This window comes from Doryrhamphus excisus, linkage group LG12 (genome assembly GCF_037039965.1).
Source record: "Doryrhamphus excisus strain RoL-2023G ecotype Guam linkage group LG12, RoL_Dexc_Guam_v1.1, whole genome shotgun sequence".
Taxonomy (NCBI): Eukaryota; Metazoa; Chordata; class Actinopteri; order Syngnathiformes; family Syngnathidae; genus Doryrhamphus; species Doryrhamphus excisus.
Genome location: NC_136368.1, coordinates 12,123,120 through 12,150,373, shown reverse-complemented (window position 1 = coordinate 12,150,373; position 27,254 = coordinate 12,123,120). Strand labels below are relative to the sequence as shown.

The 27,254-nt window shown below is 38.8% G+C and overlaps 1 protein-coding gene across 1 annotated transcript; it reads right to left on the bottom strand.

The window, feature by feature from the left end:
* Positions 1-813: 813 nt before the first annotated feature.
* wnt10a (wingless-type MMTV integration site family, member 10a) lies at positions 814-26,281 on the bottom strand. The gene is made up of 4 exons (XM_058082802.2): positions 25,868-26,281; positions 24,131-24,396; positions 14,429-14,802; positions 814-2,083 (listed from the first exon to the last, which is right to left on the bottom strand). The coding sequence occupies exons 1-4, from the start codon at positions 25,930-25,932 to the stop codon at positions 1,547-1,549; spliced, it is 1,242 nt and encodes a 413-aa protein (XP_057938785.2). The 5' UTR covers positions 25,933-26,281; the 3' UTR covers positions 814-1,546.
* Positions 26,282-27,254: the final 973 nt, after the last annotated feature.

Below are 27,254 nucleotides of genomic sequence, written 5' to 3'. Positions count from 1 at the left end.
TGCATTTAGCTTAATTTATCAATTATTGGATCAATTGCAGGCAGCAGCTATCTTGCAACAATAATTTCATCTTGATTATTATTTCTTCTTATTCAATACCCATATGAGAATAATGCTCTTTCTTTATTGTTGTACAAATATTAAGTTATCCACAAAAATAAAATAACTTAGATAACAAACATATAAAAACATAAAAAAATACACATTTTACATGAATTCATGAGAAAATACTCCCAGAGTTTCCTGGATAAAGTTCTGCTTGTGCAAACAGACTTAAATCAGTTAAACACCAGAAACAAGATTCCTGTTTTCTGTACTTTCAACACAGGACCATATTTACTTGAAATAAATTACCCTTTTTTTCACAAACCAGCCAACTCTTGTACATTTTATCAGCTTAGAAGTTTGCATGTTGCAGAAACCATGTCAGCTTTCTTATTGGTAGACTTGGAGGTTGACATCAGAATATCCACAGGTGTGCTTACAAAGTGTGAGTGTAGGTACTGTGTCTACGTAACACAAAGGCCACACAGTGTTGCACACAGCACATGGCATGATAAAACGTGTTCATGTGCTCATTCCATTCATACAGCATTATTATAATTATACATATTTACAGGAAATGCCAATCTCGGGGATCCACTGGGCACTGTACGCTGACAGTCGTTTTACATGACAAAGCGTGACTGTGATTGTGCCTTTTCTATCCAGAGCTAATTGAGGTGGCTTTTATTTCAACATCCTCTATTAAAGGGAAGGAAATGGTTCCAGTTGCTCAGGTCTGATAGGAGAAATCCCAGGAAGCCGCAGCTTATCAGATCACTCTCTCAACTGTCATTAAATTTCAGTCTTTGATTTCGGATTGAGGCCACGCTTTTTTCCTCAAAGTCCTCCTCCTGTCATAGAAGTGGTACATTCTGTTTTGGTCCAATTTGCTTGCCTTTAGCTGGTGTGTACATCACACTTTTAATATTTTAATATTCACTGATGGAATTAAGGACTGCCCAAGGCTATTGCATACAAATATATACACATTTCATTTCCTAAGTGCCCTTGAACAGTGCCTGACATCTCTGTGCTCCAGGCATGCTCCAACAAATTCTTGTTGTGAAACAGTCTGTTTGTTACTGTACATGTAAATATAAGACATAAAAATGTTATGTAACATGGTGTTTATGCTGTAAATAGTGTTATTGTCTGTGTGTATGGGTTTCAGAGTGCGGTGCCGTTCTTTTTTCCTTTTTTTTTTTTTTTTTTTTGCATTTATCGATTTCATATACCTGATAGAAGTGTGCTTCTTTGTATCAAAAAAAATGCAAAACATCCATGCTTGCAGAGTTGTGACAGCTTTGGGCATGTCTCTTTCCAACATGCAAATTTATGCCGCCTGAAGCTCTTCGCAGAGTTCTGCTCCTCTGTCCCGCAAAGCCAAACGCAACATGGAGCGGGGCACATATCTCACAGTCACAGACCACTTTCTTGTCAATAATCCCAATTTTAAATGTTATTTTTCTTTCTTTTTCTTGTAGTCTTTTTCAATGCTTCTTCATTTGCACACACTGACCCATTCTGTTATCCTGCACTCTTCACATACGACATAGCAACACCAGTGAAACTTGCAGTTGCAACGTTCACTGCGTGTCTGCTGCAGAATGTTGTGGCCTCTTCCGCAGCAAAGAGTCTCACAGTTGTCCATGCCTGGACTGGTCTTGTTGCAGATCCGTCCCTGCGTTCCCGCTGAGTCCGAACCCAGGTCTCGCTCACAGAAATCCGGTGACTTTTCAAAGTAGACAAGGTCATTGATGCTTGGCCTGCGGCGGTGTGTGTGATGGTGGTGGTGATGATGGTGGTGGTGGTGGTTGTTGTGATGGTTGTGGTGGTTGTTGTTGTTGTTGTGGTGGGAGTGATCCAGCTGCCCGGTGTTGCGGTTGTGGGCCTTGATAAGTGTGGCGATGTGGAAACGTTCTTTGAGGATGGAGCCAACCACACGGAATTCGGGAGTGACCTGCCAGCAAGTCTTTAACTGACAGCTTCCTGATGTCCCGTGACACTTGCATTTCCTCCTCATGTGATCTAGCACCACCTGAAAAAATGCATATAGAGATACAACAGTTATACAATCAGAACTTTTCCACTTGAAAAAGTTTGTGTATGACCAAACACCGTAAGCGAGTTTCCTGTCGGTTTGTGATGTGTGAGTATACATGTAAACATCTATACTACATATGTACAACAGCAATTCATTACTGAATATTTAGAATGTATTACCAATACGGTAAAACAGATAATCATTTTCTACCAAATAGCAGCCTAATTATAGACATTTAAAGCACAAAAGGACAAATATATTCCTTAAAAAAGGTTTAGATCAAAAACATGAATACTGAACCCTGTGTGGCCCCGATACTCCTTCGTACATTGGATATTTGCCATGAAACAGAATCCCATATGTATTCACTAAACAAAATATAGTTTATCAAAGTTACATTGACCACCTGGCAGCTTGTGCCTTTTTTTGCCTCAAGCTGTGTATGAGATATTAATAATAAAAAAATGTAAAATAATTGAAGCGGGAGACTGAAATTGATGATGATAAATAGATTTGACTCATCTGTTTGGAATTGACATGTAGGCATGAAGGCAAATGAAAAAAAACAAAGTCACAGAGCCAAAGTCAATAATGTTTTGTCACATCAGTCAAAGCTGTCTGAAAAAGAGCACCAGGGTTGGGATAAGAATGTATCAGACCACCTGTAGAGAAGGAAAAGTCATAGCAGGTGATTAGAGAGTAGACCAGAGAAAAGTGTCTTTAACACATATTACTTTAAGACGTTTAAAGTTTGATGATGCAAATCTTGGTATTCATGTATTAACCTACGTTGACCCTTGTACCAATGTGTTTATGTTTTCGGATGTATTTCTGCAGCTATCACTCATCAAATTGGCCAGGAATGTAGGGCATCCGAGAAAATGAAATGTTTGGCTTAAGCAAATAAACAAAAGAATGGAAAATATGCTCCTCTTCTGCATCCCTGTGTGCCCATAATGTCTGTCACGATAACAGAGAGTAACCAGTATGGCTTTTTGAATAAACACGGGTCTACTCTTATTGGGGGTGTTGAAAAGAAGCTGTGATCGGTGCATAGTAGAGCCTGGAAGCCTTTTTGTAAACATCAGTATAATGGCTCCAACAGTGCTTGCACTGTGTTCAAATTGCAGTATTTGGTGAAGTTTTTAGGGGCAGATTCAATCCCAGAATCACAAACATGCTGGACTTAAACACATGGCAAAGTCTGTAATCATGAAACTCTCCAGCCCACTTAAACTTTAAAGAGTCAGACTGACCTACTGTAGGAGTCATAATTGCATCCACATTGCTACTGTTTGATGGCGTACTTGCAGCAGGATGGCGGATTAACAGCACTGTGATACAGTAAAAACATTGTTGTCATTGCAGGGTTATACCAAACGGTAGTATATCATTGTGCATTTGCCTCAGTGAAGAGAAAGGTTTACAAACTATTTCTCTTTGGCATCTTTTTATTAAAACCAGCTAATATCAAATCAAATCAGTCGTGTTTATGTCGACAACCCATCTATGTCGACCATCTCATCAAGTCCTGGTCCACTTTTGGCAATATAAAATGTGACACCCAAAGGCGTATTTATGTATAACAAAATATCAGTCAGATTTCAGCAAAAAAACAAGCATCAGCACTCCGATATAAGCACTCCGTTCCAGACTCCACTTTCCGCATTTCTATCCAGCAGCATCTGGATAGAGCCCATGTGATCACAAAAACTGTGTGTGCTAAGTAGAAGGAGCGACGTCAAAGTAGGTGAGTACAAACCCGCCTCCCATGCAATGCATTGGCACAGTTCCAACATATTTATTTATAATTTTTTTGCAGCCGTGCTCAAAAGAAAAGCAGACGCTTGTGGTCAGAAATACTACTGACTTTAATAAATGGCAAAACAATTTTGGACCTTCTGGATCAGATTAATGACGCTGTGCAAGGTTCCACTGTAGGTATGATTCGTGCTGATATCAGATTGGATTGATCCGATTGATCAGCCGATTCTCAGGGGTGCTATATTGATATTATATCGGAAGTGAACAAGTTGTACTGGGACACCCCTATACAAAAGCTGTCACATTGTCACTGAAGTCGACATATGACATTGCTGCAGCAGCTCTACTGTATTAGATAAGAGTACAACATATAACATGAAAACAGAAGAATCAAAATAAAAATATGCACAAATAGAGGAAAACTACACTTATGTCAACATGTCCAAGTGGCTAGTTTTGGTTTCAATTGAGGTTATGTTGACATTAACTTCGACATCTGTCAGCCAGTCTGAGGAACCTAAACAACCTAAACGAGATACATTTTTATATATCAATTGACTATTGCTCTGTAATGCTGACGTTGTGGATACAAGCATGTTGTTGATGTTCGGTTTGTTTTAATTTAAATTACCTACTGTTTGAAAATAAATGCTACAAAATTGAGTAGCTCCATTTTCATTTAGTAAAAGTAGCTCACACAAGAAAAAATGTCGGAGACCATTGGTTTACGGTATAGCTATCCAACACAAAACATTCTGCATGCATGCACTACACACGCAAAATGAGCAGAACTCTGCAAACTCTGTTTTCTAATCATCTCTTAGGAGATTTGGAGTGATTGGCATGACAGTGGAAAGGCATGAGACACTTAACAGGTAGTGGGGGATAAGGACGCTGTCTGCTCTTGCTCCATATGATCTCTTCTAAGTGTCCTGTCAGACTGTCATGCCTGTGTGCTGATCCTGCTGAGTACATTCTGTTCAAGTGAAAAGTAACAAGATGAACCCAATGGTCCCTGGTAAACTATAAATATGACACCATCTGACCCATTTCAGGAAAAATTAAACTACTTTTAGTCACAGTTTTAATTCATTACAGTACATCATAGAAGGTTGTGATTCTGGGTTGTTCCCGTCATTTTTTTACAGATTAGATTGCCCCTGAAGACACTGAAATAGGCTGTTTCACTCTTTTTTGCTTTTCTGACATATGACGGAATGGTGAAGAAAAAGAAGAAATCTGATGCACAGATTGGTCCTCATGCGGCCTCTGTGAAGGAGTGGTTGGTGAAGCTGAAAGGGGGGTCGGGGAAAGGAAATGACAGGAGAAAGAGGCGATGATTTTTGGTTTGGAGAGGACTTCAGCTTGTAGTGTGTATGTGTGAGCGTTTGTGTAAATCCCAGATCATTCTACCTACACAAGCCGTTTAACAATACCTACAATTCCTATATCATCTCTCATTCGACACCATGTGTCACAAATTCTAGTACAGTCAAGCTTTTTGATATTAATTCATTCAGACAAAAAGCAAAAACAAAAACAAAAATACAGAAAAACCAAAGTAGTTTGTCCCAAAGGAAATTGTGTAACCCTAATTCATTAGTTCCAGATCGCCAAAAGTACATTTTATACAGAGGAATTTTGGATACCCCCTGCATGGCGTCATTAAATTGTGCAGGGTGGCTATGGCGATGGTGACATCCAAACCTAGTGTGTTTTTACTCAATGATGTCTGGGTTTACATTGCATGTTCACTACAAAGATTAGACCGCAGCTCAAGACAAACATCTGGCGGGTTTTAATTGGGTTACAGAGTGAGACAGAGGCGACTATAAAACAACCCCAGACAAAGATCAAACACAACATGCTGGGAGCAGATTCAGACTGCAGGATGCAGGATGCATTTGAGTGGGAGTGGGTGGGCGGCGGGGGGGGGTGTCAGCGCACCATATCGGAGGCGACTACTGTGCAGCAAGGAGTGGATGCAGTTATCTTAACGTTAGAGGTGGCATGTAATGTACTTTAGCTGTCATAGTTGCATGGTTGGATTATTTCAAAATGTATTCACAGCCGACAGTTTGAAAAGATAAGGAAGAGCGAGTGACTAAGACTAAGATTCCCAGCCAAGAATCTGAAAGAAAGCGTGATGACTTATCGTACTTATTTTTTGTTTTGATTTTTGTCACACATTTGGCAAGAATGTAGAAGTGTTGTGTAATTTCAAGGTCAATAAGAAATGTGTTAGCGTGAGTAATTGCAGTGATTATATTGCAGAAAAGGAAAACACAAGGAGGCAGATTTCAGCATGCAAATACCTGTTAGAGTTGTGTTTTAATGCACACCGTACATAACGGCAGCATGCAGAAGGTGAAGTGTTGCCACACTCCTGTTACACCTATGCCCCACCTGTGTATGTGTGTGGTTTTTAAAATCACATCCCAAAAACATTACTTTTGTAACTATGCAGTCATCCATGATTTTTGTAATACCTTTAGGTGATAAAATGATCAAGACTTGGCATTCATAACCAAAAAATGTCAGCTGTACAAAGCTGATGCCTTGTTCCTAAATGTATTAGTTTTTTATCAACCATGTGATTGAACTGTAGACTTTCAAAAGTTTCACAAAGATAGGACATTTAACATTTAGGAATTATGCATCATATACTGTAATGTAGCCCTACACACCTCACACTTCAAAAGGAGTTTCATCATAAATCTACAATCTACAATCTAATATACAATCAAAAATGTCTATAAACAATTCAATTAGCAGCCAAACATGCCTATGTCATCACCTCCACCAAGTATGCGATGGATTATTAGCTGTTCCTTTTCTTCGCCATACTTTTCCTGACATTATGACACAAGATGACCAAAGAATGGGATTCCATAACACCGGAGGGTTTTTTTCATGTTTTTTTCAAGTCTGATCTGAATTCCATGTGCATTAAGCTGTTTGCATGGATTATACATTCATCTATTACTTTTTGATGCCACAGCAGTATTATTTTTGGTACTTTGGAACCTTGGTTTTCGTAGGATTCGGTTCTTGCCAACAATTATCATCAGAACTGTATCTCGATTTTTGGGGGGAATCCTTGAATTATCCTTATGTGTGTGTGGATGGTTTATTTGTTCATAGAACGCACACAGAATGATGAACAACTCTGTACCTGTTGTCTTCCTATCTTTTTTCAAGCACAGCACAGCACAGTGTACTGGTGAGGCGTTACAAATGTTTTGATTGTCAGAAAGGAATTAATTGGATTTGGAGAAAAATTATTCAGTTTTCATACAGTTTGTTTTTTTGTTGGGCCAAACAAATTAATGATTTAATTAACAAATTAATGATGAAAACTGAGGTTTCACTGTATAAAATGTACATTTATCAGGGCAAGATGCAAATGTAACTGGGTGACACCAATGACAATCATTGCCATTCTTATGTTTAATGTACAGTAGCGTGTTTGGAATGTAATCGCCAGTCAATCTCTTTGTCATCATGATTAGTCACTCGGGAAAAATCCATGTCTGCTGTCTATTTGTCCCAAATCAACACTGTCTTGTGTTTGTGTTTGTGAGAGTCATCAAAGAACCAAACAAAATCCAGATGCACAAACTCACGAGTCACTTTAAACAAATCAAATGCTTAGCTTCAAAAGAACACTTTGCCATACACAGACAAGCTCTCTTGCAAGCATAATAACTCACTTATACAGATAATAAATTCCAGCACATAAGACAGCAAGAGCGCATTTTGTGCACCAGTGTCCACAACCCTCATTCAGAAGCTGTAATAAAATGTCATTACCAGCATATGCGCTTCCACCTGTTGAGAATTTACAGTCATGAAACTCTCGACTGCCTGAGCATTCATGCCAATGCATGCGTGTGACTAAATAGGTGCAGTTATAAAAGTGTGTGTACTGTATACATATGCATGTGATCTGTGTGGTGAGTCACATTAAATGCTCAGCCAACCACGGACATGGAAAGGACTTAACCAACACTAATTTTGTTACTTTTGACTGGGGGTCTGACTCATTGCAGACTCAATAATTGAAAGGCATTTATCATCACTCTGTCTGAAAGGATCTATTATTGGAGCCAATGCAATCTATTCAACAAACAAATGTATTATCCGGATGAAATAACTTCTGCATCACATCTGCAGAAACTGTCAACCTATTTTAATTACCCCAAAAATAAGTTATCAACCTTATAAAATTACTTATGGCAAATTATTCTGGTCAGAGTCTGACATACAGTCAACAGAAAGAGTATACGTATTTGTGTATGTTCATTCAATGGTAGGCATATAGTACAGGAAAAGAAAGGATGGGTCCTTTGTAGAAAAGGCCATAACATCTCACCCACTACGCCTTTAGTCAGGCCCTGATGGTAATCATAATTACCACAGGGTGTTTGTCAGTAACAAAAAACACTGTTGCACAGTCACCACCTGCCTAATGAACAGGCATGATTGAACAGAACACGAGGCACAGCTCAAAAAGGTTTCGTACATGCACACGGGGAAAATCGCCAAGCATTTTTTCAGAGGTGTGTTGCCTGAAAGATTGCGCAGAGTTCTCAAATTAAAAAAAAAAAAAGTAGAACACTTAGTCATGAAATTTACAGCCCCACAGAAGGGTTTCCTTGCCTTAAGCAGGTACTTATAATGTGGTTATAGAACTACCGTTGACTGACGTGTTTTGGTTCATGGCAAATTGAGTGCTGTCCTGGCACGGGGAGACAGTCCTAATATAAATGTGTGCATGAATGTCTTTTTAGTACCAAGTGTGTGCTGGGGATCCCCTTTTTGACAAATTAATTACGCTGCCCACAACTTTAGCGTGCTGTTAAGTATCTTGTTCAGAGTCATGGGTGAGCTGCAGCCTATCCCACCTGACTTTGGGCAATACGCAGGGTACGCCCTTGACTGGTTGCCAGTCCCTCACACACCACAAATAAACGATTCACACTCACGTTGCTTTGTAGTAGTGACGTCTCGGAACAGCTCTTAGGGCCGGCTCTTTGAAGTAAAAGAGACATTGTTTTTTTTCTTGACTTTTTTCTGTTAACGCTGTGTAGGATGCGATACAACAGAAGGATTAGGGATGGGTTATACACGCAATCAAGCTGAAAAGGTGAGGAAAATGAGCAGCAGGAAACAAAAGTTGAGACACTTTGTGTTTCTGAATGTGAATCTTTTTGCGAAAGATAAGCGAAAACTGTTACCTGGATGCTGTTTTTTCTTTAGACTTTGTCATACAATGTTTATTGATTGTTGTTGACTTGAAATTTAAGAATACTGTGGAACTTTGGTTAGCGTCATTAATCCGTTTTATAAGGTCCGACACAAACCGAAACGTACAGTCATGGAGAAGAATTATTAGACCAGCCTTGTTTTTACAAATGTAATGATGTCATTTAATTTAAATCTATCAATTTCCATGATTTTCTTGATATTAACCAAAATCACTTAAATTCTTTAATAAATAGCTATAACATTGTACTGCAAAAAACAGTGCTTTTAGGCATTCCATGTTGTCGTGTTCATTTTATACTTCAGGTAACATACTTGTAGTAGTAACAGCCATTAAAATGAACAGGAAACTGAAGAAACTAGGCTTGTCTGTGACTGTACGCTCACCTAATAAATGTTTCCCATAATAAAATAATAGAAATCAAATTAATCCGTTCCAGAGAGCCAAAAATGTTAACACAAAACATGTTTTCATAGTTTCACTATGTGATTGGCCAGTGACACACAGCGACTGCCTCTCTCGAGACCGACTATGCAGCCACAATAGAGGAGCTCAGCGGTGCAATTGGGAAGTTGAGAACGGCTCTGCGTTTGTCACAATGGCTCCACTTTATTAGGTTTTCTTCAGCTCGCCTCTATTTTGGTTTATTATTCATTAAGTGACTTGGTAAACTTCAGTAACATGCGCGGTGAACAGCGTTGTGCAGACCTGCAGTGACTGGCCACAACATTAGGTACACTTGTCGCACAAGAGCGGCCTCAAGCATCCTGCATGTATGGCTGACATGAACGTACTAAAATATTACATCGCTCTCTATGCGTTGGACCTTCCAATCTTGAATATGTTTCATAAAACGTATCAGTCACTGACAGTGTTTTTTTTTTACGTCTGCTTGATGCTTGCTTGCTGGTGATATAAAGTCAGTTGGAAAACTGCTTGTAGTCCTGAATGCATTGCTTTTTACAAAAATAGAGTCAACAAGGCTGACAAATTATTGTTTGCATGAATCACTAACCTCACACACCTCGTTAAAAATAATGAAAGAATAAAGTCTCAAGGATCACGCTCTCACACACACAGTACACATATAGCTGAATAATAAAAAATACAAAAAAACAACTTCTCATCAATCCATGCCAAATTCAGACTTAAAATAATGTACAGATTTATGCCACACCCATTTCCGGTTAAACCACACCCATTTCCGATACGATACAGATAATTTAGGGGGTAAACAGATACAGATAGTGCTGTACTCGCTCATACTTATATGTAGTATTATGACTGTGTACCCTAGGGGAGTGGCAGGTGGACAGGGAGTGATGTCGGGTTTCAGAGTTGAGTTTTAGCTTGCAATAATAGCCCGTTGTGCATATAAAGTGACCAATGTAGAATACTGCATATGAGTCACAGCTTCTTTGAATGCGTCTCCTGAATGTCTTATACAGGTATTTGTATTTTAGTTAATTTGCATGCTTGACAATGCTTCATTGCGGCATAAAACACGTAAACTTTGCTTAGGTGCATTTTTTGGGACTACCAATAGGTCGTATTCAACAAAAATAGAAAGCATACAGCCATTCATTTTCTATGTCGCTTGTCCTCACGACAGTCACGGAGGTACGCTGGAGACAATACGAAACATTGATAAAATTCATTGATATATATTTTTTTAAATTTGAATCTGGCCGTGGCGAGCGATTACTGTAATACTAATTTTAATCATTTTTCACATGGTCAGAGAAAGACCTGTCTAATGTAAACTGAGAATTTTTGATACAGCTTTTGTAGTTGGTCTTGTTAGATGTTGCAGGTGTAACTAATGTTGTGGTCACTGATTGTAATTTATTAAATGCAAACAGCATTTTAATACGTATGTAACATTAATGAATATTGTGAAACCCCCTGTGAAGAAATCTACTCTGCTCAACTTATTAAGTGAACTGATTTCTCAGTTTCCATCATGTGAACAGAGCAGTGCAAGATGGTTATTCCAGTGGAGGGAAGGAAGGGCGAAACTCTTTCTACTTTCCACTCTGGTGTTTGAAGTAAAAAATCTTTTGCAGGATTTTAAACATCTGTCTCCAAACTGCCAACAGCCACTAATTAGAAGTAAAAACAAGATGGGACGTCGTGAGAACCCTGGGGTGGGCATGAGGGGACATGCACACCCTGCTAAAAAACCACCACATTCCTCTACTTGAAGAGTACCTTTCTGCAAAGGGGAGTGGGGCAGTGGGTGGAAGGAGCAAGGTGGTCGGCAAGAGGAAAGACTCGGGCATGATTTGAATTTACTCACCTGTTAAGTAAAACAAATTATTTGTTAGAGTTAAGAAAGCTAAACTTAACCTAAATAAGTTCTGACAGTGACAGTCGAAACATGGAAAAATTGACTCAAACGTCTTTCTTTGACTTCTGAGGTTCAACTGTATATGCAATGTGAAGGTCATATAATTTGGATATTTTGAAACTGCTTATAAATCCACATGCAAGTCCACTGCAGATAATAACACACTAAGGACTTCAATGTTCAGAAGCAATTAGCCTCCTGAGGCTCAGCAGACAGGGTAAGTATGAGCCCCCACTGACCCACGAGTTTCATAACAATACTTTATACATCCAAAAGAGGCCCCCAAAGACAATTTATTCCCTTCCTTGGCTCATGAGTGCATTACTACATGTTATATGAGCCTCCACCTAAGACTGACTTGGAACTGATGTCACCATTTAAGAAACTAGGGTTATTTCTACTATTACAGCTACCACTGGGAGAGCAAATGTTGTTGCTCTTCCATGTTGTGTTTTGTCTGCATAATCAAGAGGACCAGCCGTCAACTGAAAGATCCAGGCCCAAATGACTTAGGAGGAAATAGGGAACAATGTGCAATTTTCATCTACTTTGTGTCGATCTTGTAGTTGGAGGTCATCAAGGCTAGTCTCCATCATTTGCAAGTCAAGACAACCATTTAGCAAGTTAAGATGTACTATACAGTAGCACATTATAATGAAAATAAATACTATTGACATTTATTGAAGCCTATTTTAAAATGCCAAATGGTTATGTATTATAGATTGTACAGTATACAGTACAGTATACTTTTTCAAGTGTACTGTACTGAAGTGAAGTGAAATTTTGCTGTTTCGTGGTTGATATGCATACTGAAGCAAATTATACCTATTTTTGCCTAAATTAAGCATTGTCAAGCATAAATATGACTAAATAAACTCAAATATAAGGCATTCAGGAGACATCTAAAGACACTGCAAATGATATGGATGTAGTTTTCTACAAGATTACTAGGTGTCAGCAATGTTACTGACACACAAACACTTGATCGCCAGAAAAACAGGCTTTTATTGCTGGTTTGAATGATCTCACAGCAGGTACTATAATCCGCAATGAAAATACTACTGTTGTGGCTGTAATCCAACCCGAGCTAAAACTCAACTCAGAACCCCTGGGCATCATTTTCTGTTCGCCCGTTTATAGCAACACACACAAACACGAGTCTTACATACGCTTATTATGTCTACCATATTGTGTAATACGAGTGTAAAAGTGACTATATAGGTGTTATTTCATGTTGAGACGGTTCTAATGTTGGAACTAATTCACTGCAGTAAAGGAGGTATTCTGGTTATTGTTAGATAATTAATTACCATGGTATACATATATACTCATTTTACTGTGCATTTACATAAATTATGATAACTACAGTTGAGCGACCCCTTTTTTTGTCATATGGTGTGAAAGTACTTGTAAATTGGTGAAACCAGATCTTATAAACTCTGACATAATTTTATTTAAAGCTGTGCCTAGATTATATGTATATAGTATTTTCTTATAGACAGATATAAGCCAATATAGCCAATGAAACAAGTTACCACACCTAAAAAAAGCTGACCCAAACTGTTAGTCAGTGCACAACCACAGGAAAAAGACAAAGGAAATCTAAAATCAATAAGTATCAAAAAATCAATAAAATCAAAAAGAGACTATGTAACATCTTCATGTGCAAAGAGATGTACTGCATACGTATATGAAGTTGCTGCAGCTGAGGAGTAAAAGAGAAATAGGTAACCGAGCAGTTGGTTGATTCCAAATATCCACCAGAGGCAATCATATAGCAAAGGAAATATTCTGTATGTCGGAGGAACCACAAGTCATAATGATCAAATGTAACCACAAAAAGGTGCCTGATATCAAAGCGCACATAAAGCCAGGAGTTAAGGTGTTGAATGACTTTATGTATCCTGTTGGTTGTATTCCTCCCTCAGGTGCCCCGCTAGCTTGTGAAATCACTTCAATCTTCTGTTGCCTCATCTGTTAAAATACCATATGATATCATAATAATGAAAAAAGTCTACAATAGACTCAATAACAACTAATTAATAAGCATTTTACAAGCTTAAAAGTAATAATTTCCAACCTGTGTGCAACCTTAGTGGGTTTGGTGTAATATGAATGGTTGTTTGCCTATAATTGCCCTTTGATTGACCGGGCACCAGTCCAGGGTGTGTTGTTTGCTTTTCACCCATCATCTGGGATAGGCTCCAAGAGGAAGCGAACTCTCCAAAAAGTTAACATGTTTAATGAACTCCATTGTATTCTTCATATTACGCAAAGTTCTTGGAGTCCCTGAGTCTTTTCGGCACACATTTCTGCTTGAATGAATACAGAAGATGGACTTCTGACAATCTCTCACAAAGTCTGTACATGCTTGAAGCCACATGGCAAAAGCTTTGATTTAGTGTGCAGGTGTGACTTAGTGTATATTACTCATGCTTATCTAAAAGTAAAAACGCACATCCGCTTTATAAGATACTGTATGTCACAAATTATACAAGCCTCGACATATAATGCTTCTCGCTACTCACACACATCACCGTTTCATTATTAGTTATCACACAAATTTGCTTCACTTGTCACTTGTAATGCAAAGTTGAGATGATGTTTTGTTAAGATATTTTAGCAAATATTGGCCAACAATGGATTGCTTTTTAGCATACTTTTTTTTTGCAAAAAATATTATCAAACAGCCAGATAATGTTAGGTGAACGCATAACAGCAAATATATTTTCAGATCCAAAATACTTTGTGTGACGTTTAGGGTTTTTCTAATTCTATGACTTCTAGACATTCCCTATAGTTCCACAGCAAAGCTTCACTTTTAAACTTTTGTGTGGTATTACAACAAAAACTAAAGTTAGGGTTTGTACTACTTTTGGTTGAATTTCAATTTGTGTCACTTTAATGGTGTTCGTCTTTGAAGCCTCCACTGGATAGTGGAGTATACTCGACTCACCTGTCTGCCAACCCGGTTGTTATGAAGCCTCATACGGGCATGGATGTCTCTGTAGGTCTCACGAGCATCCAGGAAGTCGCGTGAGAATTTTTCTCCAAATTCCACATCAGGACTGCAGCCGCCCCACTCCCATGAGTCCTGGGGTCCGGGAAGCTCGGCAGGGAAGTGTTCCATGACACCATGTACCATCCCCTTCCCTCGATGGATGGCCTCCAGTTGCAAGCGGTGCAGTTTGATGCGAAAGGCTTCCTCATCGCCGCGTCGCTTCTCGTCACAGCTACAGGCTTTCAGTTTGCCCATGGAGCAGGCGTTGGCCACAGCGTGCACCACGCCTGCTGCTGCAATGGCATACGCAAAGGCGCTTTCTCGAAAACCTGTGAGGAGAGCAGAGGAAAGCGGGAACAGGGATGAAACAACCTTTAACATCGTTGCACTCAACCACAGTGTCCGGGAACAATCTGGACAGGAACACATGAACTGACGCACCGTGTGGTTTGTGTCACAAAAAATGTTTGCTTCACAAATCCATCTAGCAAGGAGCCAAAAGAAACTGCCTGGAAAAGACCAGGCAACATTGTAAAAACTGCTTTTAAACTTGACAAGCTGCTGAAGAGGGTAAAAACACAATGCCAGATCCCTCAGTTTTGATTTCCAAAATACAAATACTGTCCGTTTCTGATAAAACAGCTAGTCTAATGTCATTATTGTGTGCATTTACTTTGAAGCAATTACTGTTTGGCTGCAAAAGGTGCCACAAAAAAATCTATCTTCTGTCTTATCTTCAATAATTATTAAAACGTTATTAAAAGTTATTGCCATTAAATCTGAAAATCCAAAAGTTCACTGTGATTTAAATGTAAAGCAATGCTTACCACAAATTAAAACTTAATTTCTGTTTTGTTTTTCATGATATTACGAAAAAATGATTGCGTAAAATATTACTTAAAAAATACTGCCACAAAAAACTTCATTTTTCTTCATAATATTATATAATATCACAATAATAAAATATTATAACATTATTCTTGTAAAATTTTATTTTAATTTCATTTTTGATTTTGATTTTTCAATAGTTTTCTTACTAATTTATAAGATTTTTTGTTGTAAGGGTATTTATATTATATTTCATATGTTTTGTATTTATTTGTAATTTGTCAACCATGTAATTTAAGTGACTCTCCTACAAATTAAAGGTAAATATATTGGCATTCAATGTCTTTTGCAAGTTATGTAAATCGCCGATGCAGGGGGGCTGCCATAAAAAAATCGTGTCTAGGGTGCCACTGAGTGGGGCTGGCACTAACCAAAGTCACATGACACCTATAATACAGTATTTGAAAAAGTAGGTGTATTGACGATTTCTAACATTGCTGTTTCACCTAAAAACCTGACATGCAGACTGAGAGCTTTCACCCAAAGTAATACATTTAGAACACTACTAAAGGACTTACAGCCAGTACAAATTAACCTTCCTCTTTTTTGTTCAGGACATACAAATAATTTGATTTGCCCATTAACTTTAAAATCAACAAAAAACAGGATAACATCTGGTACAATGGCCAATTAAGTGTTGCAAACACTTTGTCTCTGTGGAGCAGCTGAGGTCCACCACTCCCATCAGAAGGCGGGCAAGCCAAATACACATTGTTCCAAGACAAGAGTGTGACTCCGTCTGTGTGTTTAGTCACTGGCCAGCTTTTTACATGTACTCTTATAAAGTCAATTTCGCAATGGTTGCATCTGAGTTTACACTGCATCATTGGACTCAACATGTCCTCATGGCTCTTTGAAACATACTGGATGCATTTGGAGCCTTTTATACGTAGTACTTACTATAATCGCCTTGTCATCATTTTTTTTTGACTATACATTTTTCCTGAAAGTTCTGCATTTTAAATCCAGTATTGCTTACTTCACCAACACAATTGATCTTTGGTGTAAATGCCAGAGTGATAAAATTATGATGTCTACAAATTGATGGTTATATCAGTTAAACTTTTCCACACAAGTGACTGTTACGACTGACATGGGCAAGTGTTTCGAGAGCAGTTTTGACTTCCAATGTGTAATCATTTTTTATGTAAAGTCATTTTTACATAACTTAAAACTTACTTTACATAATCGTTGGTTTTTGTACACCCCAGTTTTCAAAGGTTTAGATCAAAACCCATGGGAAATAATCTAAATCCAATTAATCTTTCCCCCCAAAATATTCACAAAAATCAATTTTAAGATTTCAAGATTCTAGTTTTACATGCATAAAACAATGCAACATAATTCTAAATGATTGTATACCTAATATCTAATTGTATAAGCCGTAAGACTGAAGGGGAACAAGAACACCACCCTAACTTCAGTGTCAATCATTCAATCCCAGGCCTGTGATTGTGAGCATCCGGTTATTATATGGCCGCACATAAGTCACAAAAGTCGTAAAAAAAGCACTAACGATTAGAAAGGAAACGTGTGAAGCACAGATGAAAAGAAACCACTTGGAACTTTATAGAGAAGTGCTTGAAGGGAAAACTTATTCATGCTGCTTGTTGGAGTCAAATAAAAAAGCTATTAACTCCAACTGCCTTTTTAGTATTGTTTGATGTCATTTCCTTGTTTAGTCAGTCTTGCGTTGTTGCCTCCAGTCTAACCAAAAAACATGAGACGCTACAGAAAATATGTTGGGCAACTTCTGGCTGGTTAGGTTGAACAAAAATGACAGAGGGGTGAGCCAAGTAAGAATCCTTTACCACAGTGATTTTCAACCACTGTGCCGCGCCACACTAGTGTACCTTGAGAAACCGTCAGGTGCGCCGTGAGGAATTATCCAATATCACTTTTTATAGTTAACATTGATTAATCATCATTTGCAAATATTATGTCAATAGCCATTATGTCAATAGTATACATGGACCCAAATATTCTAATTGCATTTGGTATATTTGCTCAAACGGAAAGAATTGAACAGGGATGGAATATTCCTTTAACCAATCCAATTCAGGTATCTTGTACCCGCTCAAACGGAAAGTTGTCAGGGTGCGTTCTTCTTCGTGGTGTTTTTCTTCTTCTGTTGTTTATTGGCGGTTGGCAAGCAACTTTCGTATGCATTACCGCCATCTGTGGAACAGAATCTAAACCCTTCTATACTTTATTCACAAGTGCAGTTTTATTCAAAATGAAAATATATATCTATATAAAACATGTCCTGAGTTTAATTATAAAATATTAGCAAGATTGAATTTGATCATTTGCTGTTTAAATTTATCCCGGGTGCGTTCTTTCAGCGCATGCTCAGATATGACGTAACACGCAGATGCAGATGTTCTTCAGTTTTAAAAATGGAGGCGATCAATCGGCACTGGGCTAAGCAAAGTTTGTTTTTGATTCAAACTAAATTTCAAGACTGGACGGACGAAAAACTGGCAATACGGAGTTATTCCAACAAGTGAAAGAAAAACCCGGGGAAGCCGGTATCACGTGATGTTGATGTTTACGTTTTACCGCGAGTGTCTGTGGTGTAAAGACAGAGAGCAATGTAATATTGGTCCGTGTGGCAACACCTACCTTGTTCCTCCGATAGACTTATTGATGCACGTTTGAGGTCGTGGTGACATTTTGTAACATTTTTGGTTAGTGGTGTGCCACAAGATTTTTCCAATGTAAAAAACGTGCCGTGGCTCAAAAAAAGGTTGAAAAACACTGCTTTATCAGAACCAAAGCTTTTGTGCACATCTTGATTAATTTTGGCAGTTTTGACAGTTACAGTGTATGACAGTGACAACAGCACTGACACTAATGCGAACAAGAGAAGCCGTTGACCATCAAAGATCAGGAGCTCTCAAGTCTTCTGATTATTCATGCACCTATTAAAAATGTGATAACTCATGACCCTCATTGTAGTCATATATAAAGCCAGGTAAAACTAATTTCAAATGAAAACATGGTGCACAACACAGGCATCAATTCTCTGTTTTTCCACAGAGAAGGATTGGCATAGAGTGGTTCAGTGTGCAGTATGTTTTTAACGTGTGCCATGCGGGTCATGATGCCAGATAAGCGGTCAGTCATTGCGGCGGCACTGTCGGTGCACACGCCAATAGAGTTTTCCCAGCTGAGTTAACCGGACATATTCATTCAAGGACTTGAATGTTTCCTCTCCAGTCGTTTTTGTTGGCAGAGTCCGTCTGCAAGAACTGCCCTTTTCATCTCCTAGAACAGAGAGGCTGCGCATGGTCACCACTGACACAGATGTGATGACAGAGGAAAATAATTTAATTGTATGTTATTTATTTAAAATAATGATTTTAACATGGGTTTGATTCTCCGCTTGGGCATCTCTGTGTGGAGTTTGTACTCCAGTTTCCTCCCACATTCCAAAAACATGCATGTTAGGTTAATTGGCAATTGTAAATTGTCCATAGGTATGAATGTGAGTGTGAATGGTTGTTTGTCTATATTATATGCCGTATGATTGGCTGGCGACCAGTCCAGGGTGTACCCTGCCTCTCGCCCGAAGACAGCTGGGATAGGCTTCAGTATACCCCTGCAACCCTCATGAAGATAAGCAGCATAGAAAACGGATATATGGATGGATTTTAACATGAGCCTTTAATTTCAGAATGTATATATTTTTTAATGAAATAAAATATTTACACAGCAGCGAAATTTAATATTGCCTGTGTTTATTTCCTGCAGCCAGAGATCAGAAACCCCAGGAACAGAGCAGTAAAGCAGACGATACACATGAGCACCAGATGTTTGAATTATTATTATAGGCACAATAATCCCTGATAAAAACACGGGCTACTGTTGCGGCTGTAACTCGAATCTGAAACGCCAAAGTCACTTCCTGTCTGCCCCTCAATGAGTTCCCCCAGAGAATACATTTATAGCAACACACAAGCACAAGTCATATTTATGTCTTAAATGGCTTATTTTCCATTATTACAGTATGTCAACTACATTAGGTAGTAAGATTTGATGGTGAATGACCCATTACATACAGTCGATTTAATTTAAAGAAAATATGCATAATACAATGCAGTATTTGACGTATTATTTCATTAAGTCTATTATTCTGTACTGTATATATCAACCCCCCCAAATACACGCACACACACACACACACACACACACTGTACCTCATGAGAGAGGGATAGCACTTAGGAGCTGCCTCATACATAGAAAGCCTGTTTTAGGTCTTTCCCTGCGCTGAGCCTGGCTCTGTGATGCAGGCCCCCAGATGACTGGGAACAAATCAATCTAACAAATAATTCACTGGCTGCGGCATGCCCGGCTGAACTGATGGCAGAGAAAGTGGCAAAATGAATTAAAGATTGAAAAGAAACTGTCACTTTGTGTTACAAAAACCAACTAAACTGGTTTTATGCTCTTGCCGGCGAGAGTTGGGAAAGTGCTGAGAGGAAATTCACAAGCACTCGCACTGGCGAGGGAAGTAAAAGCATTAGAAGCAGCCCAGCGAGCGGGAAGATGGTAACAGGAAAAGTAACGGAATGAGAGGTATTCGCCTATTTCTGTCTATTTATGTCTTGCTTGATGCTCTCTTGAGGCTGATTTTAATGCAAGCTAAACACCAGTAGATACAAGCTCATATAATTTATGAAATCCATCAAGTGAATGATCTGTGGCAGAGATAGACAGCAGCAGTGAGTGCTGTAAAATGACACAAATGATGAGGTCAGGCACACGTGTAAAACAAATCGGTGCAATCTGTCAGTTGAGCTTTAGGGTGAGTCAAAGTGAAGATAACCTGTTTCCGACACATAAACTTAATCTGAGATTATTATTTTCTCGCAACTCCACTTAGATGGAAGCCAATCTAGTGGATCTCAAGACAACAGTAAATCTCTAAGTCTCTTTTACAGTAGTGTACTTTTGGAGTAGTTTTTTAATTTCAGTCACTTTGTAGCAACTGTAGAAAAGACCAAATTATCATGTACCAGATGAATCATCATATTCAAAGGGCCTGTTTATGTCAATGGTTTCTGCAACTGAGGCAAGGCCTCAATTAACAATGACAAACCTTAAATAAACAAAGGAAGTACAGATTAAGATGAGTAAGCATATTCTGTGGGGCTACAGAAGCTATTATTGTACTGATAACGATATGTGTTTGTACCAAAGTGCGGAATGGACAGAGTGACTCCTGTCAGTCATTCAGTCTCATTGTCCCAGTGGGTGGAGGCTGGGCCAATGGCGAGTACACAGACAATGAGGAGTAACAATGTGTTTTCATTTACACAAATTCTGACTCTGTATTGTCCCGCAATTGGCTATGCATGTCATTTATTTATGTACTTATGGCACACCTGAAAACATGAAACATGGCAATAAACATAACAATAACTTGTCTTGTATTTTTTCTCAAAAGCACCGCATTCAGTAATACAAGCAGTTTTCCAACTGCCTATATATCACCAGCCACCACCCCAAATATGCAGAAGTAAACAGTGACTGATGCACGATCGTGCCCTCTGTCCTGTTAAAAATGTTGTGTATTTTATGAAACAAGTTCCAGATTGCAAGGTGCATACTGCAACGTATTGCAAGGGGAGTCATATTTTATGCCAGCCATAAATGCAGAATGCTTGATACCGCCCTTGGGCCAGTAAATGCAGGTCTGTACAGAGCTACACAGCGTGTTACGGAACAAGTTTACCGAGTAATAAGATATAAACCGAAATCAAGACAAGCTGAAGAAAACCCAATAAATTGGAGGCATTTTGACAAACGCCATGCCGTTTTAAACTTCCCAATTGCACATTGTGAAGCACCGCTGAGCGCCTTTGTGGCTGCAGTACTTCTAGGGAGAGGCGGTCGCTGTGAGCGACTGGCCAATCACCGAGCGTAAAGACTGAATACATACTGAGCATTTTGTTGAAACACAAATAGATAATAGATAGATAACAAATAGATAACGATGAAAATGATGATAATTCATTCATTCATTTTCTGCCGCGGGGTAAACCCTGGACTGGTCGCCAGCCAATCACAGCACACATGCAGACAAACAACCATAATGATGATAATGATCACACAAAAATGATAAATGTAACTCAAATGTAATAGATTATTAGAATCACACTCTAATTTAAAGTGAAAAAACACATACAGGCTGATCCAACTTTAATATAATGTCCTGATAAAAAGTTAAAATGAGGCTATGTAGTGTGTGTGGCCTCCACGTTTGATTTCACAGAAGTGGGATTGACTTGGAGTTGTGTTGTTTAAGTGTTCCCTTTATTTTTTGAAGCAGTATATTGTATATGCAAGCTCACCAGAGGGTGACTTTCACAACAATTTACCAGGACTTTTCCTGGAGAAGGCTATGGTGGATGTACAGTACTTTAAGGTAAAACTCCAAATATTTTTCAGTTAATAAAAATACATAAATGGTGCTTAGGAGTATTTGAAAACAAAATGGAAATATTGTTTAACCAAAGTGAATTATTCACTCTTGTTATCCCATTAATGAGCAACCTCTATGTACATTAAAAATGTTTAATACAAATAAAAAATTGTCATTTGTATATTGATATTGATATTAAGCATGTTTTTGGAATGTGGGAGGAAACGGGAGTACCCGGAGAAAACCCATGCACGCACAGGGAGAACATGCAAACTCCACACAGAAATGCCCGAGGGTGGAATTGAACTTGGATGTCCTAGTTGTGTGGCCTTTGCGCTAACCACTCATCCGCCATTAGAATTTAGAATTGAATTTTTTCTAAAGCTAACAAAATTCTCAATAGAATAGGGTGTGAGCCGAAGCATTCACAAACCAAACATTTTGTCATGAAAATGCCGTACTATACTTTTGCCATAATGTCAACACCGTGAGGATATACAATTTGTATGACCTCTCATAACAAGACACTTTAAATATATGGTTTTCAACAAATTACAGTGCAATGCATACTTTACCCACTGCTTGTTAGAACAGGCTTAATGTGAATGTTAAAATGCAGTTCCAGCATTTTGGGGACAGATATTAACAGTAAAAAACAGCTGGCCAAAATATCATCAGCTACAACGACATGTCCTCATCGCATTGTAGTGCATCATTTATTAAAACCACCCACCAATACTCACTTTTAGGTTAAAATTCTCACTTAAGTGTCATTTTCGTCTGCATTGGAAGAAAATGAAAAGCCACTTTGACTCAACGTACTGTGCACACGACATGCACTGCTCATCAATCCTGTTGCTCTAAAGAACCAGATGCCCTTTCCAGTCAGTAACTTGGGTTCCATCTATGTGAAGATCCTCTTTCATCCTTTTGTAGCTAACTTGTAAAGCTCTGAACACTTCAAACAGTGTTTGAGGAAACTGATCTGCACCAAGTTTGGTAATCTGCAGATGACTAACTTTTGAAGTCCACTGATCTTTTGTCCAAACTATTGAGAGTGCAGCGGTGGCTGGGTGTTTACAAAGTAGGCAGAAATCAGTGGGGGTAACCATGTGCAAGATTCAGTCCAAAATAAGAGAAAACATGATCTCCTTTGACTGTGGAGAAATAGATTACACTAACATACTGTATGCTCATTCACGTGTGTAATTGTGGCAGCATATCTTTCCTATGAACTTGTCATTTTGATGTATCCCATCAATGTGAGATTGAGCGTGAAACCGCAACCTGTTTGAACATCAAATCTTTGATGCCCTCATACGTTTTTCCGTAGTGTGTCTTGTAAGTTTTAGCTCATGGAGGTGACCTTTGGTTAAGTGATTCTCATCTGATGGGTCAGGACACAAAAACAGCTATTTCAAAATGTTGTTAAAATATGTATGCAACCAATGTCTGACTTGTTTTTTTAAATTGAGAGTTTTCCCTCCTTTATAACGGTTAATTGCGTCCAGACCGACCATGATAATGGTATATGACCGTGAATTTGAAGTTGGATTTCTTGTTTATAAATGGAATATTTTCATATTTAAAGCATATAAAACTGTTTACAACTTTCTAAATCAAGTTTTAAACATTACTAGTGCCATTTAGACCTTTACCCAGATTCAATTCCACCCTCAGAGTTTGCATGTTCTCCCCGTGCATGCGTGAGTTTTCCGGTTTCCTCCCACATTCCAAAACCATGCTAGGTTAATTGGTGACTCCAAATTGTCCATAGGTATGAATGTGAGTGTGAATGGTTGTTTGTCTATATGTGCCCTGTGATTGGTTGGCGACCAGTACAGGGCGTACCTCGCCTCGCCCCGAAGAAAGCTGAGATAGGCTCCAGCACCCCCCGCGACCCTTGTGAGGATAAGCGGTAGAAAATGAATGAATGAATGCTTGAGAATCCCTAATTTAGGTCAAAGATAAGTACATTTTGCTAATTTTGACTAATGATAGGCCATATTAATCGACAAAAGAAATTCAAAGTGTAGAGAAAAGTCTGTATTTAGTCAAAATTAAAAAGAGCAATATTTTAGTAACTTCCTATTTGGCAGAAACTATATCGCTTATAAGTGAAATACCTTGCTTGGTTTGACCTAAATAGAAGTGATTCACAACTTAATGACAATTAGATAATGTGGATGGCAGATTGAGACCATTTGAGAACCTTTGCTTTAGATGTAACCTTCATGCAACATGTTGCATACACATTCACTACTTGTGTATAATAGAAGCAATACAACACAACAAAAGTTCTGTGTCTCAGGATGATATTATCTTGCAACAAGTCTGACCTCTTTTGAAGACAATGCTGTCGTAAGGTATTTTGTTCCTCGTCTCCAGGCTGGAACAGTTCCATCGGTGCCCTCTGAACTGGTGTTGACACTCGTGGATAGCAATCTGGATTCCCTGGATGGCTGAAGCCGTCACATCAGGGTTGCGCATGCACACCTCCAGCTGTCGCCGGGTCAAGCCCGGCAGTGTCAGGCACACTGTGTTGGCATTCAGAATTGGGTCGATGTTGGGGAGCTTCAGGCCAAGGATTTCATTAGCTTCTACCCTGCACGAAAAACACACGTTCATGCTCCACTCTGAAAACAGCAGTAATAAGTTCCATAGTTCTAAGATTTGATCACTTCTAGTAGTAGAACAGTGTAGCAGCCACTCAATTAAACACAGTACCTAAACAAGTACTTAATGACAATAATGAATAAAACATACCAAAATATGAATAAAGAATTAAATATGATGACATGATGACGTAGTGGCTGGCATGTCTGGAGAAATGGGTTCAAATCTTTGTGTGTATGTTCTCCATGCGTGCACAAACATGCATCTTAGGCTAATTGGAGACTCTAAATTGTGTATCGATATTTATGTGTGCATTGTGATTGACTGGCGACCGGTCCCTGCCTCTCGCTCAAAGTCATCTGGGATTTCGTCAAGCTCAACTCGGACTCAAAGACCTGACCCCAGCTGCATAGGAAATGGATGATGATGTAAGCAACAGTTATAGAATAATTTTATAAAGACTTCACAACTTTTCAGTTTAAATAAATGGAAATAGAACAACAACAGTAACTATTTCTAAAGCTAACGGAGCAAGGATGAGTTGACGGTGGCACGCATGAATTAACGACCTTTCCATGTCAATTCGAGGAACGAAATCCGCTATCATGTGAATTCAGAATAACTTGAACTCGAGATGCTTGAACATCAGTAGTTAGTCTTCGAGATCAGTCATGTCAGGCACAGCTGTGGAGCTGACAGCATATCGAGAGACTTATTTTCAACTTCACAGCAAAATCAGTAACAAGCAAAACACAGGCTGTACTTATGACCTTGTGATGAGAGTGTTTCTAGCTTACAGGTGAGCCTCTTCTTCTTCTTTGCTCTGCTGTCATGAAGTGTAAAGAGCAGGTTCTGTGTTATAGAGCCTCAGCCCGGGACGCAATGTGGAGCATGGCTGCAGGCGTACACACGCACATCTGCACATGCTTGACTGTGACCTGACACGCAGCTGTATGTTTTGCATACATTTTGTTGCCACATCTCATAGGCATGTATGTGTCTCTTCAGACTTTTACTCCGCATGACAATAAACATATTTTATTCTCTTGCTGGGAGTTAAAAAGAAGAAAAAGGGTCATGATGATCATCCTGGTGACGGTATTGCATTTTGATACTGTAGTAGCTTAACTCTTAATTCCATTTAGGCTTCTGTGACTACCTGTTGTGTTTCCTGCTTTGAGGTTAGGCTTGTTTCAACAGCTCTTTCCAAAGGGCAACATATAATTAAGAGAGACATTGTTTAGAAAGGAGGGGTGCATGGTCAACCAGATAATTTGCTAAAGATAACATCTTTAATAAAATACAACACTGATCAGCTCTTCATTTTTTTAACATTTAGTTTGTTGCTTTACTGCTGTGAGTTATTTTGAAATAACACAAATTATCTTCACTGTTGAATGAATTACATTTTTAAATATTTTTAAGACATTCAGTAATTAGTCTAAATCACTTGTACTCACCTTTTATCAAGGAGACAGATAAAAACCAAAATACATGTCACTCTGATGACTGATGAGTGTTCCATTTTTTGTTGTCTTTTGGCAGTAAGAAGTCCAAGTCCAAAAAAAAAACTTTTTTTAAGAACAAAAAAAGGATGTTATGGAGAGCTAGTCCAATATTCCAACCTGAAAGTGAAGTCAAAGAAAAAGAGAGGTCAGGTCTCGTCCCGGGTCCAGATGTGGCGTCCAGCGGTGAGAAAGTCATCAAGAGGTGTTCTCTGACGAGTGTGAGCAAAAGTGTCTGTTGCCGCTCTCCTCCGTGCACATGTTAAAGTCCAAAGAGTTGTCATCGGTGTAACATCCCACAGTGGAGAGACACGCACTGAGAAAGGCGCTTACAAGTGCGCACGAGTTGGGATGATTCCTCCAAACTGCTGCTGCGCTTCGCTTCGCCAGCCCACTTTTTTTTCCCCTGCGTCACTCTTGGATCGGAGGGACGTCGAGGGAGGTCAAGTGACTCGTTAAAGAGAGATTGAGATCATTTTCGGATAGGGAGTCTACACACAGCGGTTACTTCCCATGTGCTCTGTGCGGAGGACACGCACTGGACTGGAGGATGACAATGAGCAAGATGAACTCGTTTGTATTGGCTGTCACAACTGATAGTCAGACATATAGATATAAACAACAATAAAGAGTTTATTAGTTATTTGATCCCCTCAACCATTGTGAGGATAAGCAGCATAGAAAATGAATGGATGGATAGTTATGTGAGGGCGACAAAAGTAAGCACTTCAACCACTTCATTCCATTTTCTCAAGGGACAATTCTGTCATGTTGAAAAAAAGATTGCATTGACAAAAGTATATTTTCTTCACTTTTCCCCTTATTTAGACATTATCAGTCACTTAAAAAAGTCAAAGAAAAAGCAAAATATGCACTATTTACACTGAGAAGACTTACAATGCATTGAATCAATGCTAGGAAGGCACAAAATTCAGACTCTAAACATTGTGTCATTGCAGTATTTGTGTACCTTATCATAGTGTATTTATGGATGCGACAAAGGTAAAGTAATATCTAAAGCAGGGGTGGGCAAACTACGGCCCGGGGGCCACATGCGGCCCACCAAGCGTTTGAATCCGGCCCGCCAGTTGCTTTCTAAGTATTTCAACTTTTAACATACAAACTGGCAACATGACTTGCAAGTCTTATTTAGTAAAAAAAAAACAACAAAACTGTCAAATTAAATGACGTAGTTAGATGTGGTGTGATGTTTAAAGTGCTCCTGAAAAAAAGGGACATGAAAACATACAGCTGATAGTATATAACACTTACAGATAAAATTAGACAAAAAAAAATTCAAGGAAAATTATAAGTATTAAATAGTGTGTGAGTTAAATATATA